Source organism: Corvus moneduloides, chromosome 12 (genome assembly GCF_009650955.1).
Source record: "Corvus moneduloides isolate bCorMon1 chromosome 12, bCorMon1.pri, whole genome shotgun sequence".
NCBI lineage: Eukaryota > Metazoa > Chordata > Aves > Passeriformes > Corvidae > Corvus > Corvus moneduloides.
The window spans coordinates 9,116,659-9,135,657 of NC_045487.1; the positions used below are offsets into that span (position 1 = coordinate 9,116,659).

An 18,999-nucleotide genomic window follows, 5' to 3' on the forward strand; every position below is an offset into this window, starting at 1 on the left:
TGCAAATAGGAATGGGACTTTTAAGGCTTTTGGTTGCTTTGGACACAAACTGCCGTGGCTTGAGGAGCTTTAGCAGAGCTTGGCAAAAACGCTGGTGTATCAGCTGTAGTGTAACAGTGAAAACTGTATGGAGCTTTAGGCTTTTGTTGCAGTGTTCACACAGACGAAGGATATTCTGACACACCTGGCTACCAAATAATGAAGCACTTGAAGCACTTGGAAGTTACTCTGCTGTGTTTGGCTTTGGAGACATCAAAGGTTTACTTACAAAAGGGAAAGAGAGGGTTTGGCAATGCTGGCCACTCTGTGAGTTGGTGAGATGCTCCTGTGGGAGCAACAGAAGGTGAAGCATCAGCTTACAGACATTTCCAGAGAGGCAGAGTAAGCAGGTGCTGTTTTCCAGGAATTACACCATTTACAGATAGGGGAGCCAGCTGAAAGCTGGTGTCTTAATAGGAACATGTGGAAAATGTCCCTTTATTTTGTGGTTGTATTCAATTATCTCATCCTTTAAAGCACAGAGGAAAGCTGTAGCATTTTTCTACTACAGATAATCTTCTTTTTTGATTAGTTGACCATTCAGATGTAGTTCTTGGTACCACAGGGGAGGTATCAGTGGCTGAGCACAACCTCAGCAGCTCATGTGATCTGCAATAGTATGAAATGTTTATCAGACTCAGAAAGGAGTTTTGAGGGTGTTTGGGGACGAGGAATATACATCCTAAGTTAAATGTTGATGGAGATTCCATGATCTTTTTGTGTAACTATTCTCAGATTTTTTTTTCTCCTCCCATTTTCTTCTAATCTTTCCTTCAATTAATGCATATTTCTTCCTGTCCACATTTAATGGTTGTAAGGAGCAGTGGTTAAATCTAACATTATGTAAAAGATGAGAAAGAGGGCTGTTGTTCTCCTGCCAGTCTTCCTAGCAAGCTCCACACACTGATTTCACGAGTGGCTTCTTGGAGGCTTCCCTAAATGTCAGGGAAAGTATGGAAGAAAATGGGCCTACAAATTTAGGAGTGGTAGATGGGAAATCTGGAATAGTCTTCTGAAAGGTCATGAAAATGTAGATGAGCCACTTCAGTTTGCTGCAACAAGGAGACCTGCTACACCAAAGTATTAAATAGTGAAAGAAAAGGGCTACAAGAATAATGGTTTTAGCAGCATTCTGTGCAGGAATTTCAGTGGGATAGGGAGGCTTGTGTTTTAATAGGTGCTTTGCCAAGGGAGTGTGTAAAATAGCTGAAGAGCCAGATGGCAGTGCTGTTACAGTGCTGACCCACAGGCAGCTGTGGGCACGAGTTCATCATGAACTACACTGCAACTCCTGTGCACAGGGAACAGGAAGGAGCTGCAGTTTTCTGTACTTGTTCCTATAACTGTCTGCAATATGCAAATATCCAAGAAATTACTGTGTTTTTAACTTGTAGTTCCTTAGCGCTTTATAGAAGGGAGCCCACTCATGAGCTGCTCACATAATAACAAACTGTAGCAGTGGGAAAATAGGTCAGGTATTGCAAGAGAGGCAATCTGAGAATCTACCACTGGAAAATCAAGTCTGTCAAAGTATAATGCTATGGTAGCATCAGAATGCAGACAAAAATCACCTGTGCAGCAATGGAGAAAGCTGCAGAAATCCGTCTCTAATGTCCTGTCCCACAGGATGGGGTGGTTCCTTCCTGAGGAAATGACAAGAATGTGCGTTGGGCTCTTTCTTACTCATTTGCATTCCACTGATACCATCCTTTCTGCTTGTGGAAAAAATAAATCCTTCAAGGAAGGGTTCCCTACTGGCTTTTGCAGGACTGTTCAGATAGACTAAACCAGTAAAATGGATTCTTTACATTGTTTTGTTAAACCAACAATTGTACAGGAGGTGTGATGTGTGTTTTTTATTTTTGACTGGACAGCACAGAGATAAAAACCTGCTCTGCCTGAGCTCAGGGGCCAGATCACTGTTGTGGTGCCCAGCTGTGCACCTGCATCCTCCCTTGTTCCTGCAGTCTGGGGCCAGGCACTGGCAGGCTCCAGTGCAGATCCTTGTCCTTAAAGCAGGGACTTGGCGTGAATGTTCTGCAGGAAGGCTGCACATCTGGAAAACTGCTCAGGGTATCTGTACAGGGGATGTTTGGGCAGTGCAGGGGGAGTTCAAAGGACTCATTTCTTCACCTTGTATTTTCTGCAGGTTCACTTGAACAGATGTAGCACAATGAGATGTACTTGACCCACCCACCAGACTGTGATTTGGAGTCAGATCTCTGTTGGTGACATCAGTCTCCACATCACAAAACCAGAGAAAGTGACTGCACAGAATCATTTGAGCCTTAAAATTTTATTATCTTGATTGCATCAACCAGTTATTCCTTTCAGCACCAATAAAAGACAAAAACCCCTCCATATTGTTTAAAATACCTTGTTTTTATCAGGTCTGTGATTGTGGTTTTCTTGCAGGTAAAGAAACCAATGAAAATATTTAAATTTTTTTTTAAATACATTTATAACAAAATGTCAGAAGGTGTGTGCTTACCATATAAAAACATTAGGTTCCAGAAGGATACAATACTGAAAAATCATTGAAATAAAAAAAGGTTATTCTTATTATAGGACTTCTAAACCTCAGCAATAATACGAGTCTTTAAAAGCATCAAGATTATATTTAAAACAAGATGGTATGGAAAAGTGAGACCTTCAGTAACAATTTGACCCTCATAATGGATAAAATTGGGAGGTTTTCAAAGTGCTTGAATTGTATTTCTGTCCTCATCCTGTAGTGCCAGGAGGAGGCAAAACTGCTTCATTTGTGAGCTGATGATATGTGCTGACACTGCTGTGCTGCTGCGTGATCCAGGGTAGCTCAGACACCAAACTGGGGGCAGTTGGATCGGCTTCGTCTGGACCACCAAACAAAGGCCATTAGAAAAAAACCTCCTTATTGGAATTGTGTGTTCCTTAAATCTTACTGTCTTACCCAACAAGTAGGTCTGAGGGTCTGGCCAGACTAACTGAGAGTGTTTCCGGGATAAAACTTTGTCATGATACTGGCACAAGGCAGGTAAACTCCTCCTGCAGCCAGCAGGACACACATCCTCAGGCTGCAGGCTTCTCCTGGAGCCAGGCTCTGGGAGTTTCTGTTTGGGTGCTTTAGGCAGATTCTACCAAGTGTCCAGGCTGGGATGGACAAAACTGGGCGCCACTGGAATGAGTAAAATGCCTTTTCCCCCAGCATGAGGCTGGGTGTTACCTCGCTGGTGCTCAGCGGCTCCGTCTCTGGGGTGTGTTTTTGAAGTGACCTAAAGTTAATAATTTTGTCAGGACCTGACACCTTCAAAACTTCTGGAAATGCTTGGTTTTCAATGGTCCTCTTTGGGTCTTTTGTTCACTTGTTCTAGAAGTGCTGTTGTAAAATGCAAACTGAACAGGAGAAACAAGATGTTATCAAGCTTTTATAAAAAGGTGATACTTCAACTGCAGTATCCCTGGTAAGGGGCAGGTAATAAACCAAGCATAGTCTTATCACTCACTTCTTGAAGATGCCTGAAATCCCAGTACAAAGTGGGATAAGCATAGTAGAGTAAGCTTGATTTCTTATAAATAACATTCTACTTATAAATTGGGTCATGCTATCCATAAGCAAAGAAGGATTGACATCTAAAAAAGCCTTCCAGGGTTTGATCTCCTGGGCTTGGTCTCTTCAGCCCCGCCCCTTTTTTTTTTTTTTTTAAATTATTATTATTATTAATGCAAATATTCTATCCTATAGTGTCTGCCTAAGGCCTGTGATGATTGATATCATGCCAGTACAGGCATTGTCTGAGTGGATTCTCTGTGGGATATTGGATGGAACTGTGGTGGTTGGAGTGGTATAGGCAAAACTCGTTTTTCTCCTGGAGGTCACTGTCCTGGAAGGGGAAGCCTGATCATTCCAGCTCACTGCTACAGACACTCTCTGACCCCTGCAAGCATTGCCGAGGCATCAGAAGGCACAGGATCAATGCAAAAAACCAAGGAGCATCTATACAGTGATGCCACAATGCTGAACCTCCCAGCATCACTCTTGCAAAGTCACATCCCTAAGACAGTAAATTATAAAGAACTACTTACACTGGTTAAATGTATGTGTATTGTGTAAGAGAACATTTTACAGCTAGCCAGTTCTTGAGCACTGAGGAACTAGGAACAACAAAATCTAAAACAGTTTACTTCAAATTTGAAAAAACATTTCTCAACATATCTCAAAAAGTTGACGAAAGTGGCTGAATTTTTAGTCAGCACAAAACCACAGAACAAATTTTAAAGTAATTTAGATCATGTTAGTTTTACTGTAAGTAATGTAACATTGTTTGGCAGTAGTTCTATGTCCCACACAGTGTCAAATTCAGCTCCTGTAACTGATACTTGGTGAAATTGATATCAAATTGTAATTTACATTGTTAGGAAAACTATTAAAAATACCGTACCTTGTAGTTAGTCTTACTACTGAGAAATAGCTGCTGGGCAGCGCACAAATTGCTACTGGTACTGTTTGGGTTTTTTAAAAAAGGTTAATAAAATACAAGCAAGGTAGAAAACAGGATTAAAAAGCATTGGTTTGGGTACAAGTTTTTCTGAATTGGGTGGAGCAATAAAAACCCGAAAAACACATTGCACATATGTGCACCCTCTGTATAAAGACAGACATACAAAGTGGGAAACTGGTGGTGCACTGGGGTAGTACACTAAAGTCTCTGATTCTGTAAACTTGAATTCCTAATTTTATAAAAAGGGGAACTGAGTATGGTTCCATTTTTGAGTCCCCATGGGTTACACTTCAGACTACCCCATGGTTTGGCACAGTACACTTTTAAGAGGCAGTCTCTGCTGAAGGGACCCCAGGACTGGAAAACGAGGCATAAAATGTTTCAAGACCAGGTGCAGAGGGAGAGTGTGAGCGGTGGCCTTGCTACCTCCTTGGAATTAGCCAATACTGTTAGTCCTGTACTCTCATGACTATTAAGAGTTTCACTATTTGCAAAATCAGGCTGATCTAAGTACAAGTTCTGTTGTTTACTGTAGCTAACTAAGCAAGTACCAGAGGCTGTGCAGATTGAGATTTCTAATTTAGATCTATTCTGATTTAGCTCAAGCTAATTCACAGCAGGTGTAAACTAAACCAAAACAAGAGCATCCTCAGGAGTTTGTGGGCAGTGTAACTAAAACAGGTTACTTAATGGAGTACATCTAATATTGGGTTAACTCTTCTTAACACAGGGAATTTGTAATGCAAGAGGAAATAACACTAAGGAGATAGGCAGAAGAAACTAAGTAATGGGTAAAACAGAAGGACTCTCATTGTTCTCCCAACAACACAAACCCTCTGAAACTAAATCCCTAAGAAAATCCCAAGTCTCGTTATGGACCTGATTCTTAGTTTTTCATTATTTTTGTTAAGGTTACAGAGGCTGGGTAGGTCAGGTCATGGGGACAAGATGGCAGAGGGGAGCCCCACATTTGAAGAGCTTTATTGGAAAGAACCTATGAATCAGATGGTAAGACCCCCATTCAGTCTGTGAGTGCAAAACAAATGGAGAATCATGTCTCACAGACATCAAAACAGCCTCTCTTCCTGGGAAGCAGTTACCTAAGGCCAAGAGTCACAGTTCTATTCTCTACTCTCCAGCTGGCCACATTCCACTTCCCCTTTAAGTGTACTGATTCCTTTAAAAAATTGTCAGGTTATTCTGCCTTATCAGTCATACACTGTTCTACACCTTTTTCCCCCCAAATGTCACTTATGTTTATTTTTTACTCTATATCTAGCATGCATTTTACAATTCATTTCCCACTTACCCTTTCTAGCTAAGGCAGAATGTTGGCTCTGGTGTTACCAATGGTACTACAGGAATCTATTCACTCTACTGTAACATACATATCCCATACCATAATTCAGAACTGTCCCACGCATGGGAAAGAAAAGACATTACAGGGAAACTGTTTCTTCTTAAGGGAATAAGTTGCATTTAGAAAGCTGAAGGCCTGATTCTGGAGTCATCATTCAGACAAAACAGTTCATAATTCCAGTGGGAACACAGCTGGAATAAGGGTGGAACTGTGTTCTTAAAGTCTTGATTCCAAATCTTTTAATTATCCTTAAATCAGACAGGAAGATACTGGTCTGCAAATTGAAGAGAGTTGTTGTTTGGTTTAAGATCTACCTGTCCTGACAGAAGGGTTTGCCAGTCCCAGGACGCTTTGGCTGGGTCTGGTTTGTGCCCTCCCTTCCCTGCTGCCGTTGCCAGGGATGCTGTGCCCGGTTCCTCTCCGGTGCATGCAGTGCGGGCGCATGCGGCTGCTGCAAGCACGAACTACAACTGTCACAGGCTAAAGAAAGAGAAAAGCTGCAGCTTCGTAATTAGACAAAGAAATGATGCAAAAAACCATTGAGCAGCACTAACTCACAGACTAAGTACAAACTAAATTGTGCTATATATTAGTATAAAAACATGTTTTAGTAAGAATGGCACTGGTTCAGAAGGAATTAGGACTTCCATCTTGGTTCCGTTCGGTCCACAGTGAAAGCATTGTAGTACAGGCCTGCCCTGTTGCCTGAGCCACTTGTGACAGTGGCTTTAGGCCACAGCCCCTTCCATTTCTTCCCTTTTTAGATCCACATTGTTGGTACTTTCTGGGAGTAGCCCAGGTCAGGTCTGGTCATCTTTCCTAACGTGGCACCAGAATAGTTCATTCTTATCCTCTGATATTTTTGAAATATCATTCATGGCTCCCTCTTCTAATCTCTCAGAGCTGGTCAGTTTTAAGGATCATCCTCTCCTGTAGACACCATGAGACGCATTGCTACTGGTAGGTGGTCTGTCAGGCCTGCTAACTGGGTAATAAAGCTGAACTCTTCCACTTCCTGCAGAAGGAAAACAACAGTAAGAAAAGGAGCTGAAAAATCGGTTTGTCATTCCACACATCAAAACTCAGCCTCTTGGAGGGCTCCCTAGTGTATTACAGAGTGTATTACAGCCAGGCTTGGCTGGGCTAACACGGAACTGCCACTCAGGGCATGTCAGTGGGCTGCAGGGGATGAGGTGAGGCACTGGTAGCACCCAGCTGAGCTGGTCTGCATGGAATCTATTCTACTTTTTCTTTCTATTTGCAGTAACATCTGTGTTGCTCCAGACAGACTCATCTGCAGTGCTGCAGTAGGTGATCCATGTGCAGAGTATGGTAAACACATGTGAATGAGCTCCTCATTTTCACCCTGGAATGCTGTACAAGGCAAAGTCCTACACTAGGAAGCAGACTGCACCCTACAAGTTCTCCCTCTGGGTAGCTCATGTCAGCTTCTGCCTACATATTGCAGAGTTGTAACTTAGGTGGATTTTCATAGGCATAAAAAACATCCAGACATTTGAAAAGATTAAAAAATATTCAGACTGCAGGCATAGGAGAAGCATCAAGCAAAACAGTTAGGCAAAAGCTTAAAAGGAGAGAGAAAATGAGGTTCGTTGGTTGTTTTTGAAGAGCGTACAGCTACCAGTGCTGCTGTGGGAATCCTCAAACTCACCCTAACTTTGTTACAGCTTTACAAACATGGTACCTGCATGCAGAAGTGGAAAATAGCAAAGCAGCAGGTCCTCCTAGGAGTATGGGTTTAATCCAACAGAACAGGCTGCAGTGCCATTCAGACAAGTTTGTTGTGCAAGTTACAGCCTTTTTGGCAACTCTGAAACTTACCACTTTCCATTCCAAGTAGACACCTTCTTCTGTATAGAGCATATAGTCAATCCTCCTCCCATTTCCCTTCAGTGATGCCTTCCTCCCCTTCTGACTGGAACTGTGGTTCTTGCTGGTGGGATAGACTAAGTATCCTTTCCTTCCTTCTTCACTTTCCAGCACCCTATTTCATTAAAAAAACAAACAAAACAAGTTTTAATGTTTCTATGTTTGCTTATCCTTTCCAGTTACGTGTTACCCAAGTTCTGTCCAAATCCCTGGTAAAGGTAATCCCAGTCCCAAAGGACTGTTAAACCTGTAAAGCACATCTTCTTCCAAATGTGTTTTCCAGTATGAGACTGCACTAACTGCTGACAGTGCTCTTAAAACCCCATGGCAGCCTTGGCATCACTGGTGCTGTCTTAGAACTTCCTTGTAGCCAGCAGAACAAACACTGAGAGGGGAACCTGCTATTGGTACTATAAGGCAGCTCAGAGCCCCTCTGTTGATTTCCAGTGTTGCTGAAACTGGCAGAGGAGGAAGTTGTTTCCTGGATTGCTTTACGACAAACCTGAGCACTTTGATACAAACCTCTCCATTCTGATCAGAGCAATTCCTGAAATTACAACATCCAGCTCTACAGACAGCGTGTGGACGAGGACTGGTTTGCAGGAACACACATCTGGGCACATGGTGGTTGGTTTTGAGCAAGTTTCAGCGTCAGATTACTGTGTCTTGGACCCCAAGGTCTTACTTCACTAGAAATGACAGCCTAATTTACTTGATTCCAGTATGTGACACTGCAAACTCCTCCACATGGATGTACTCAGCAGGTGTGTTAGCACCACCCCCACCTTGCAAGGCATTACCTGGCCCAAGGCCACATACAGAAGCACTCAAAACTGAGAATTGGTTTTCTAGGTACCAATCTTGTGTTCAAGGAAATAAGATGCTGCTCCCCCATTAAAATACTTATTTTTGGGTGCTTAAACCTTCACTGTAGGTTTTAAACAGAAGACTGTTAAGGCCCTGAGCAACTTGATCTAACTTTGAACTTAGCCCAGCTTCGAATGTGACTTTGGACCAGGTAACCCACACGGGTCCCTGTCACTCTGTTTTTACAGTAATCCTGTGCTGTTCTGTGTTGTTTTGCTGTTGTGTTGGATTTTGAAGGAAACTTGTTTTACCTTCCAGTGTTCTATTTAAAAGCTCTGCCGAAGGAGCACCGAGGAGAACAGACCCAACTGTGTGAGTGAAAGCCGGACTGGGACCTGCCCGTGCCGGGGTTTGTGCTCACGGGTGACATCAAGTCCAGCACAGGTGAGTGGCACAGCTGTGCACGCAGAGGGGGCTGCTCAGGCTGTGGTTTTGCTGTATCTGCCTTAAAACACAAACTTTCAAAACCACTTCCTCAAAAATCTCCTTCCTTTACTTACCTGCCAAAACCTGAGCTCAAGGTTCTGTGGTTTCTCTTGTAAGAGTTGATTACACCATTAAGCTGCATCATCAACTGTCTCAAGAGAAACACTGAGCCATGAACTTGGGTCCTAGCAGGCACAAAGCCTTTAATTTCACCTTGGGGAAAAATAAGGTACTTTTGGTCACCTGGTTTTTTAAGACTTGACTTGGATGGGTTTTATGGGGTTAGGTTCAGGAATTTTTTTAATGCATGCATGTGAGATTACAGAATGGAGGAAAAACAAGGGATAAACACATGTGATATGTTTTAATGTGTGAGATTCAGATGGTTGTTTGTCAAATTTTGGGGTTTTGGAAGGACCTGAATGGTGGCAGAGGGGACCCAGCAGTGGCTACAGTTGATTAGGTCTCAGTAATGTTATAATCTCTAAGTTTGGGTCAACTGATAGATTCGAGAAGCACTTTATGTGCTTCAGCAGGTAACAGTGACAGAACTCTGATCATGTAGTCATTTGATCAGAACTTTTCTTAAACCCCCCTTCAGACTTAGGGAGGTATTGAAGGTTCTTAGGTCTTATTATAATCAGTTTATAAAAGTAAACTTTCTTTTATCTGTTGCTTTGTTTTAATAAGTCACATTAGCTTATTGTCTGCACCCCATTTTGATTCTCCAAAGAGCTCTTGCAAATGATTCACTTCCTTAGATTGTTTTTCTAGGTTGGAAAGGAAGCAAGTTCTTTGATGGTACTAACCTCTTTCAAAAATTATATTTATATTTGGCAAAGCTAATTAAGTAACAAAGTAGAAGAAACTGCTGATTAGCTCTGCAGCACTACTGCAAAAAATATTATTTGCATTAATTTAAAAGATAAATTTGTTTCAGCTTCAGTTATGTCTTTTAAAAAGTATGTGAGTGCTGCATATTCATTTAACCTGCATAAGTGCTCATGGAAGGGAAACATTAATTTCAAATATATGAGCGAAGCAAATTGTAAATGTGTGTGCATGTGCTGCTGCTGAGAACTTGCACCTCTCTGTGCTGTGTTTGCTGTTTGACTCTCCAGGAAGTCGACACAAGTAAAGGACAGCTGGCTCTGCCGTGCTGGCAGTTAAACACTGACAATTTGAGGGAACATTTCTAATTGTGACTGAGTTGCACAACTAAACCTGATTTTTATCAGAATAATTGTCTTGATTCATAGGATACAAAGAAAGGGAGAATAAAATAATTGGAACTTTGTTTTTCCCTGATGGGTTTTCAGTCCCAAAAACCCCAGAGCTGGAGTGTGAAAGCCCCATCCCTCGGTTGGTTGGTTGTGTAGTGCTGACCCAGCTGCAGTGAGTGAAGGAGCATCAAGAGCAGTGATTGCAAGGGAGCCATAAAGCAAAACTCCCTCATCCCAAACCTCGAAGGACCACCTCTCATTCCAGCCAGAAGCACCTGAGCTAAGGAAGACTTTTCTCACTGGTGTTGCAGCCTTTAGCTCAACTGTGAGCCCCTGTCCAGCAGTGGAGACTGGAAAAAATTGCATTTAAATTTTTTCATAACTGTGCTGGAGTGTGGTCTCCTAGACCTGCCTCTGGTCAGGGTTCAGAGATAAAAATGGGCTTATTCCAGTGCTTAACTTGAAGATGACAACCATCTCTGTGAGATGGGATTATTTGCATGCATTTCTTGAAGCCTTTCTGAGCAGAAGCTTGTGTGGCTTCCAGGACTGCGGCAGGGCCCAGGTTGTTACATCTAGCTAATTAATTGTTTGATAATTGTAAATGACCTGCTCATTATTTCTACCAAGTCTGATGTTTTGCGTATGCTGTGCTTAACGCAGAAGAGATCGTTAAGAACGAGTTGTTCTGCTGCTTTTATGGCCTATTTATTTTAGTAATGTGAAATACTTAATTTTATTTATAAACCAGAGAAGAGTGCTGATGAAGAAATAATTCTCTGGATAGCTGACATTGACAATTTAAATATCTGTAAAGATTCATCAAGGTTTATTATAGAAAAATTTGAGAATGGATCAATTCTAGGTGGTACCCTGGTTTGCTGTGTATATGAAGAGTATTTGTTAGCTACCTAGTGCCCCACAGCTACTGTGCTATTTAATATTTAAATGTCTTTAAAGTCCAGACCCCATTAATTGCTTTAAATTTCCCTGAATTTCTTTGCAAATTCCCTGTTTGCCAGTCCCTTGCAGAGACAGCAGGACAGGTTCCCTTGGCCTCTCATGGAAACCATGGCTTCTCCAATACATGAGCACCTCCACATAATGCACACATGCAGAGCCCTGTTTCCCTGCAGAAAGAGCCAGGGGAAATTACAGTCTCATTGAGGGGTTTTTCATCAGTGCAATAGAATTATAGCACATTGCAGAAAATTGAAAGCCACACTTAGCAGGCAAGAAGTCTTATACGTGTTCTGTTCCCAGCACTCAAGGCTGTTTTCCAGTTATCACATCCTGAGGTGCTGTGCATACTCAGAGGTAGCACAAGTAGTATTCTGAATTCTTTATTGATCATTTGCTTGCTCCCTATTTAATCAGTCATGTATTTGTCAGTGGAACGTAATTGCTGAATACAAGTAACTCTTTAGGGAATAAAACATAATACCCCAAAAGGAATTTAATGACACGCTGTCTGAAAAGGCCACTTTAAAACACAGGACTTGTTTGGGTTTTGTTTCTTTTGTTTGTTTGTTTGTTTTTGCTTTGTTTTGCTTTTCTTGGGGGATGAAAGGGGTTAGGTTTTGTTTTGGTGTTTTGGTTTTTTTAAAATGCTCCAAGCCTGCTTTTGGAGGCATAAAATACAATGTTGCACCCCCAGAGAGATTTGCATTTACAAACTTGATTCTAGGGCCAAATTTCTTTATTTTTGTTTTCCAGAAGTCCCTTTCACATATATTAAAGTTATGTTGAGTAATGACAATATCTACTGCCTATAATGTACCATTTCCATTATGCGAGTCAACAGAAACATCTGGACTGACTTCTTAATTTAAATAATTTTACCTCTGTAGTATATTTTGGTAATGAGTAGTTAGAACATCTTCTATGGGTAGTCATGATGATAAGGTATTTATTTAGCACAGTAAACTTGCCTTCATGGTGGAGAAGGTGACAAAAGGATTGCCACATTCATTAAGTGCTGCTCTAAAATGTACAAAGCTTATCAATTTCTCTCCACTGGCATATTGTTTAACAAATAGGTATTCAAGAAATATATCTTAAGACTACTGCTAATTAAGATTTTTTTGTATTTCTCATAACCCCACTAGCTCAAACCAAGGACACTTGTTTCTCAATATCAAACACTCTTTAGAAGTGATGCTGCACTAGTATCACTGGAAGATCCTAAGCCGTATTCCTAGTTCTGTCTGATGTGCTATTTAATTCCTCTCTGTATTTGTGAGCTGGTGCTTTTAGGTGTATTGAACTCTGTGATGAATGGGTAACTCAGCAGCTGTTGGGCTGGGGGTGGTATTTTAAACTTTATGGGCTTTTTGAGGAAAACTACATTTCCTTTTGTTGCTGCCCTTTACAGTGCTGTGACCACAGAACTGGCTGCCTGCAGAGATTTTCAGAAAAGCTGTCCATGTACCCTTTTTGGGAGTGCTTGGAGTTTCTTGTGCTATGGGCCTGCCCAAGTAGGAAGCTCTGGAGACAAACAGACACTGCCTGCAGCTGCTGTCATCACCCACTGAAGCCAACCTTATTTGACTTAGAGAACCAGCCTCTTTTCCTTCCCCTTTTATACTCTTCCCCAGACTACCCTGGGTAAAAATTTGGTTATTTGTTTTGTTTTCAGTCCATAAAATACCTCTCACTCTGAACTTATGAAATGTTAAACAGCAAGCAATCAACATGCTTTCTACACAACTGTCTAAAACATGTGAAAAGGTTAGGAATTGCATACTTCTGTAGGTTATCTGGGGTGCACACTTCTTCATCATATAACCCTTCAGGATCCAACAGGGTACCTGTGAACAGAAAGGGAGATGTGAGTGTCCCAGCACAGCTCCTGGGATGTGCCTCCTGGGAAGTTCCCAGAGGCACAGGTGTGTGGGAGAGTGGGGACTGCTCTGGCTGAGAGCACACTGTGTTCACTTCTCCTCTCTCCAGACCTCCCTACTGCCTGCCACCTTGCAAATGTCTTCACACTTCCACTTCCTCAGCCCACATGTCTCTGATTTTTTTTCTCCTACCACAGAATAAAGCCTCATTATTAAAAAGTTCTACTTATCTTTATTATCTTCAGTTACAAAAGCTCCTCTGGAGAAAGTATTAATTCCTGTTCTAAAACTTCAGCAAGTTCAACTGAGTCTCACCTGGTATTAATATCTCAGAGTTCCAGGAAATCTTTTACAATACAAACCTTACAAGTTCGTAGAGTTGATTTGCTTTGTTACATCCTCACTGACAGTATTTATTGAGCACCAAATGGAACACTCTGATCAGAAGCTGCAGGCTTTCACTGCATGCACAAAGCACAGAAACAATAATTTGGCTTCCTTCCCCTCCAAGTAATCTAGAGATTATTTTAAAAGTACAATATGTGGGGAAGGCATTCAGGTAGCTTGATGCATGAGTTCTGGAAAGTGGACTGAAGTTCAAGATCTCTGTTTGGGTCTTAATTATCATTCCACAAGATATTGTTAAGGTCTATAAAATTTATGTTATAAAAATACCCCTTATAAATATTTGTCCTCCACCAAATTCTTTCTGCTGGTCAGCTGAAGCAGCTGCTGCTTAGAGCTGGCTGTGGGTGACAGACAGGGAGGTGTTCCCACACTGAGAGCTAGAGAAGGACTTACCGATCGCCCAAGGTTTATCCTCCCCAGGACCAACTCGACATGGGTCTTTGTAGTGTGTAAACAGAGAATGCTGTTGCTCCAGCTTGTCCTCTGCAGGGAAAGAACAACCCCAAGAGAAGGCACATCAGCTCCTGGTTGTGAACCTCTGCACAATTGTGTGTTCTGCCACAAGAGGAACACCAAGCCCTCGTTTCTCCTCAGTATAAATACCTAGGTTTGATTTGAATCACTTCAGCCGTAGCTTTACTGCACAGCAGGATCTTGCCTCAGTCAGAAATTCCAGCAAATGTTTGCTAATAAAAGTGCTTTCCTATGCTTTCTTGCAAAGTCTTTTCTGTGAAAGATATTCTTGGTAGTTTTAGCTCTAAGCTGAAGTGAAAATTTTCCAGTGTATCTCCTCCCTCTGCCATTGCTTTGCTTACACAGTACAAAACTCTTGTTGAGATAGAACACCCAGAGGAGAGCTGGGCTGGCTTCCCAGTGGCAAAAGGAATGGCTGTTTGTGGGCATATTTACACATCTCAGTAAGTTTGAAGATAAAACCTTATGCTTTCTTTGCTTCAGAAGAATTCCCTGACTGAATGTTTTCCAAGCTATAACAGATAAGGGAAAGGACAGGCAATTGATAATTTGCTTGGGATGTTATCTACAGCATTAAAGCCATTCTAAACATAATCAGCATGACCTATCAACCTTAAATTAAATTCTTCCTAGTTGCTACTGTGCTCCTTGCATTGAAGGCATACAGCACATCAAGCTCCTAGGATCACTTGGTAAGATATCCCACAAAAATGAGCACACCAGCATTTCAGAGCCTGAGCAAACCAGCAAGTTCCAGTTCTGTGTGTGCTGCTTATCAATGCAGTCGCCATAGCCAGGAAACAAACTGGAACGTGAAAATGCCAGTGGCTACAATTCCACTGTTAAATGGCAAAGGAACTGCAAACAGCTCCTGAAAACTTCCTTACAGCACTTAACACCTTTTACAAGGTTAGAACATCTTAGCAACACTTGAAGGCTCTCTCTTGGGATCGTCAGAATATTCACCTGAGTTTGGAGCTGCTGCTGCTGTCATGTATTTGTCCCTGTCTGTGTGCCAAGAGAATGTGCGAAATGGGAAATAAAATCTGAAACAAAACTCTGAACTGTGAGCTGTGTCTCTTAGACAGAGCCCAGTTCACACACCAAGGATCACATCAAATCTCCTTGTGTAAAACGCTGGTCTTGCCAAGTGAAGAAGCTGCTGATCTCTCTGCTGAACAAAAAGGTGGAGTGAAGCAGTGCTGTGCTTGCAGCTGTTGGCTAGTTCGCCGTTTTGTTATTCACAGTCTTTAGTACAGCTGACTGACAGTTCATCCATCTCATTACGTCTTTCCAGCTGGCTCTTGTAAAGCTCTCAGTCTTGAGAACATCCTCAAAACTGCAAGGAGATTGAAAAACTAATTTTTCTGGGAATCCTGGGGTTGTGGCACATGATTGAAGGACTGACCCTCTCTAAGTTCTGCCAGGTGGGCAATGCAGAGAATTCTCTTTCTGTCTGAGCAGCCAATGGGTTTGTTTAATATTTATGGAAAAGTAGAAGTTGAAATCTTTGCCATTTTTCATATCTCTGAGTTTTCCCTTGTTGTATCATTTGTCTACAGAATCTCCCTCAAAGCCAAGATAGATTAAAAATTATTCATTTACAACTGTGGCACTGACCATGACAAGTCATAGCTGATGACACAAAACTTTACCCATCTGTTTGGAAGGCTTTTTTTTATGCTAAAAGCTTTAAAAACATAATGGACTTTTACATAAGTCAGTCCAAAGCAACATGACAGTAGGTAACTTTCTAATAACATTCCCACTAAGTGTGAATTCCCTGTATAATGTTGCCATAATGTTCTGTAAATCTGGAGGGGAAAACTGAGTTGCAGAAAATTTGTCATAAACGTAAGGTCACTCATGGATCTAAAGATCTTTGAAAACTGTACTGTCAATATAACTAAGAATAGAAGCTTGGTATTCACTAAAACATTAATTAGCTGTTGAATCAGTCTGTGGAGTGGGAAAGGATACAGAAAATCATAAAGAGAATTACAGGAAGCTGATTATTGCTTAAAAAAACCTTAAGATACTCAATTAACCTATAATGCTAACAAATGTCCCTAAAACAATGAGTAATGTAAGAATGGAGGAGAGAACTTTAAAACATTGCATTAATCTTGCTTAGTACATATGGAAAGAAAGTAATCTGAAAATAAAAAAATTAAATAGCCAGCTTAATTCCAGTTTCCAGGCTGGGTGCATTTTAAAGGGGAGGGTAAACAAGCGTCAGAGATAGCAAAGATAAAATTAATTTTTATAACCCGTTTTCAATCCACTTTAGCAGCAGTTGCAACGTTTACAACTATTATTTGCAAAAGGAAATTGTTATTTTTACTTTTTCATTAAAAAGACAGCTCAGAATTGCATTAATTATGCTCTGTACTTCTTGTGCAAGATCTTGGGTAGAGTGCCAACACTTCTCAGGTGGAGAGTCCTGACCATATGTTCTGCCTCACAGCTTCACTCCCATCTCTCTCCTCATGCTGCAGAGCCCATTCACTCTCGATTTGTGATCTGACTGGGCAGTCTCCCATTTAGTTTGCAGCAGCTTGTTTATTTCCTTGATGGACACCTTTGCCTCCAGGCCACTCCATCCAGCCAACAACGTTGCAAGTGAAATGGTCAAATCACAGCAGATGTGTCTATTTGTGTCCCCAGCTTCTGCCTCTCTTGCCCAGCACTGCTGCAGCCCCCTGGGCTTATGTGGCAGCTTGGGCAGCTGAAGAGCTGTTATTGACCACTTCCTTCGTGTACTCCCTCAAAAACTCACCACCACTGCTGCATTATACTTCACCCTAAGATGTGTTTGTCTGACTACAGCACTCTGTAGCCACTGCCACTTACTGCTCACCTCCACCATTCAGAGCACTGGCCAGCACCTCTCTAACCATTCCAAGTTTCCTTTGGATCCCAAGTTGTGATGGATTTACTGTTTGTACCTATGAGCTAGAAACGAGTGAGACAACGGCTGGGGTTTGGGTTGGTGGTCTTTTCTACCCAAGTAAACATTTCTCCAACTTTCCTAAAATCCTCCATTTCAAGTGTCTGATACAAGTAGTGAGATTAGAGATAATAGTTTGGGGGTTTTAGATCAGACAATGCTTTTTGTTACAATTTCTTCTGGTTGCTCTCTACCTCAGTTACCTGAGACTTCTTATAAAGACTACAGAATCCACTGGCTGCTGTTCCCAAATTCACCTGTTCATCCACAAACCCTGATCTGAATTGCTGAATCTCACTTTGGATGCTGCAGCCTGAGCTCCCCTGGGCACTGTCCCTGTGTCCCCCCTCCCTGGACCTGCCCTGTGCTCTTTGTGGCAGCATTTCAGCTGTGGCCCCTCGGCCCCAGCCACTGGTCCATGTGCCAGCTCCACACCAGCAGGGAGCTCTGCTGGATGCCTGAGCTGGACAGAGCAGGGAGGCACAGAGGATACACGGACACAACGCTCTGCACTCCATGTTGGCAATTTAACTGTTAACACAGCATAATATTCATGTTTGGAAAAAGCTTCCATCTCTGTGAACTCACCACCAATTAATTATGGTTTTGTGGAGTTCTTTTTCTAGTACCCTCAGCATTCAATTAAAAGAAAAAACAAATTTCTTTAAAAAAACCCAAAAGTACATAGCATGAGTTAATTTTTTTCCAAGATTGATTCAGCAATGTTGAATTCTCTCTGCAGCATTAGTCTCCTATGCATATATGTACTACTAAATTATTTTTAACTGCATGAATTTACTACTTTTTCTCCACAAAAATCCCATAGCATACATGTCTCTCATCAGTAATTAAAACTGTAGGACAGTAAGTGTCTACCTAATTCAAGTGAAGCTAAACCACTGTATCTGTCCTCATTATTGCTATCACAAGTCACAAATTATTGCTCTTTGTGCCTTAAAACCCATCATGCTTAATTATTCCACAAAGCTCATGGGATGAGCCAAGGGGAGTAGCTGACACTTAAAGCTCATACCTATTTTAGAAGTGTCTGTAGCAATTAAGTTTTTCCTAGCAAAAGCCAGTCATAATTTAGTATATAGTCATATACTGCTATAACCCACAGGGATCAAGAACATTCCTATTCCTTTTCAGGACTGGTAGACACCAGGAAAAGGCAAACCTTGTCTTACCAGAGGAGCAGTTATCGAAGTTGAGATCTCCACAGAGTACATCAAAAGCCACCAGCTCCTCTGGATTGGCTGTACTGGAGGAGGAGGTAGATTTTCTGAATTCAGACAGCCAATCTTGAAGCATATCCAGTTGCTCACATCGAACAGTAGTGTCTCCTGCAGCAAACAGACAAACAACCAAAACAAGGAGTGAGACCTCCTTCTAGAATGTTACTCAGCCACGTATCAGTTGCTGAGCTATTGGCAGACATCCAGTTTCCTGAGAAAAAGGCTGCAAGACAAGAAATTATGTGGCCAGAAGTGCACTCATAGTGTTTAGCCTGTTAGGAAGTCCAGTAGGAACAACACTTTTCGATGGTTTTAAGTATCTCCTTCTGGAACCAGTCACAGCTGAAGAAATGAGAAGTGCCCTGTGCTGCAGAAAACCAGCCAAAATGATGTCTCTTGCTGTAGGAGAATCTGATGCACTACATTTATAACCAGAAATTCAGAGTTAAAATCCTACTTCAGGCAGAACTACACAGTATGTTCTGGGGTAAATCACTTGATCTTGCTTTGCTTTCTAATTTTTAAAAATGAAAAGTTTAACTTTCAAGTGTAAATAGTAAATATACATCAGTGTTAAATTCATCTTACTTATACTGTAGTAGTCCATCTGAGGATGAGTTCTATTTATGTTCACGTAAGAATGCCTAAACTGAAAGTATTTTTTCATATTTCTAAAGGCACGTGTTAGAAGCAGGTTTAGGTAGGCAGGAATTCAGAAATAAAGAACTAGATTCTTTTCACCAGTTCTGGGGAGTTACACCAGGATGTTTTACATGAAAGGGCTGAGATTGATTGGTTGC

At 41.6% G+C, this 18,999-nt stretch overlaps 1 protein-coding gene across 2 annotated transcripts in view; it reads right to left on the bottom strand.

Moving 5' to 3' along the window:
- Positions 1-2,316: 2,316 nt before the first annotated feature.
- SMPD3 (sphingomyelin phosphodiesterase 3) overlaps positions 2,317-18,999 on the bottom strand; it is a 104,716-nt gene continuing 88,033 nt past the window's right edge. For both annotated transcript variants that reach the window (XM_032121713.1, XM_032121714.1), the window contains 5 exons: positions 18,152-18,307; positions 13,931-14,020; positions 13,033-13,096; positions 7,723-7,885; positions 2,317-6,895 (listed from right to left, as the gene is read on the bottom strand). In XM_032121713.1, coding sequence (XP_031977604.1) covers positions 6,794-6,895; positions 7,723-7,885; positions 13,033-13,096; positions 13,931-14,020; positions 18,152-18,307 — 575 coding nt within the window. In that variant the 3' untranslated portion in view covers positions 2,317-6,793. The remainder of the gene's footprint in view (positions 6,896-7,722; positions 7,886-13,032; positions 13,097-13,930; positions 14,021-18,151; positions 18,308-18,999) is intronic.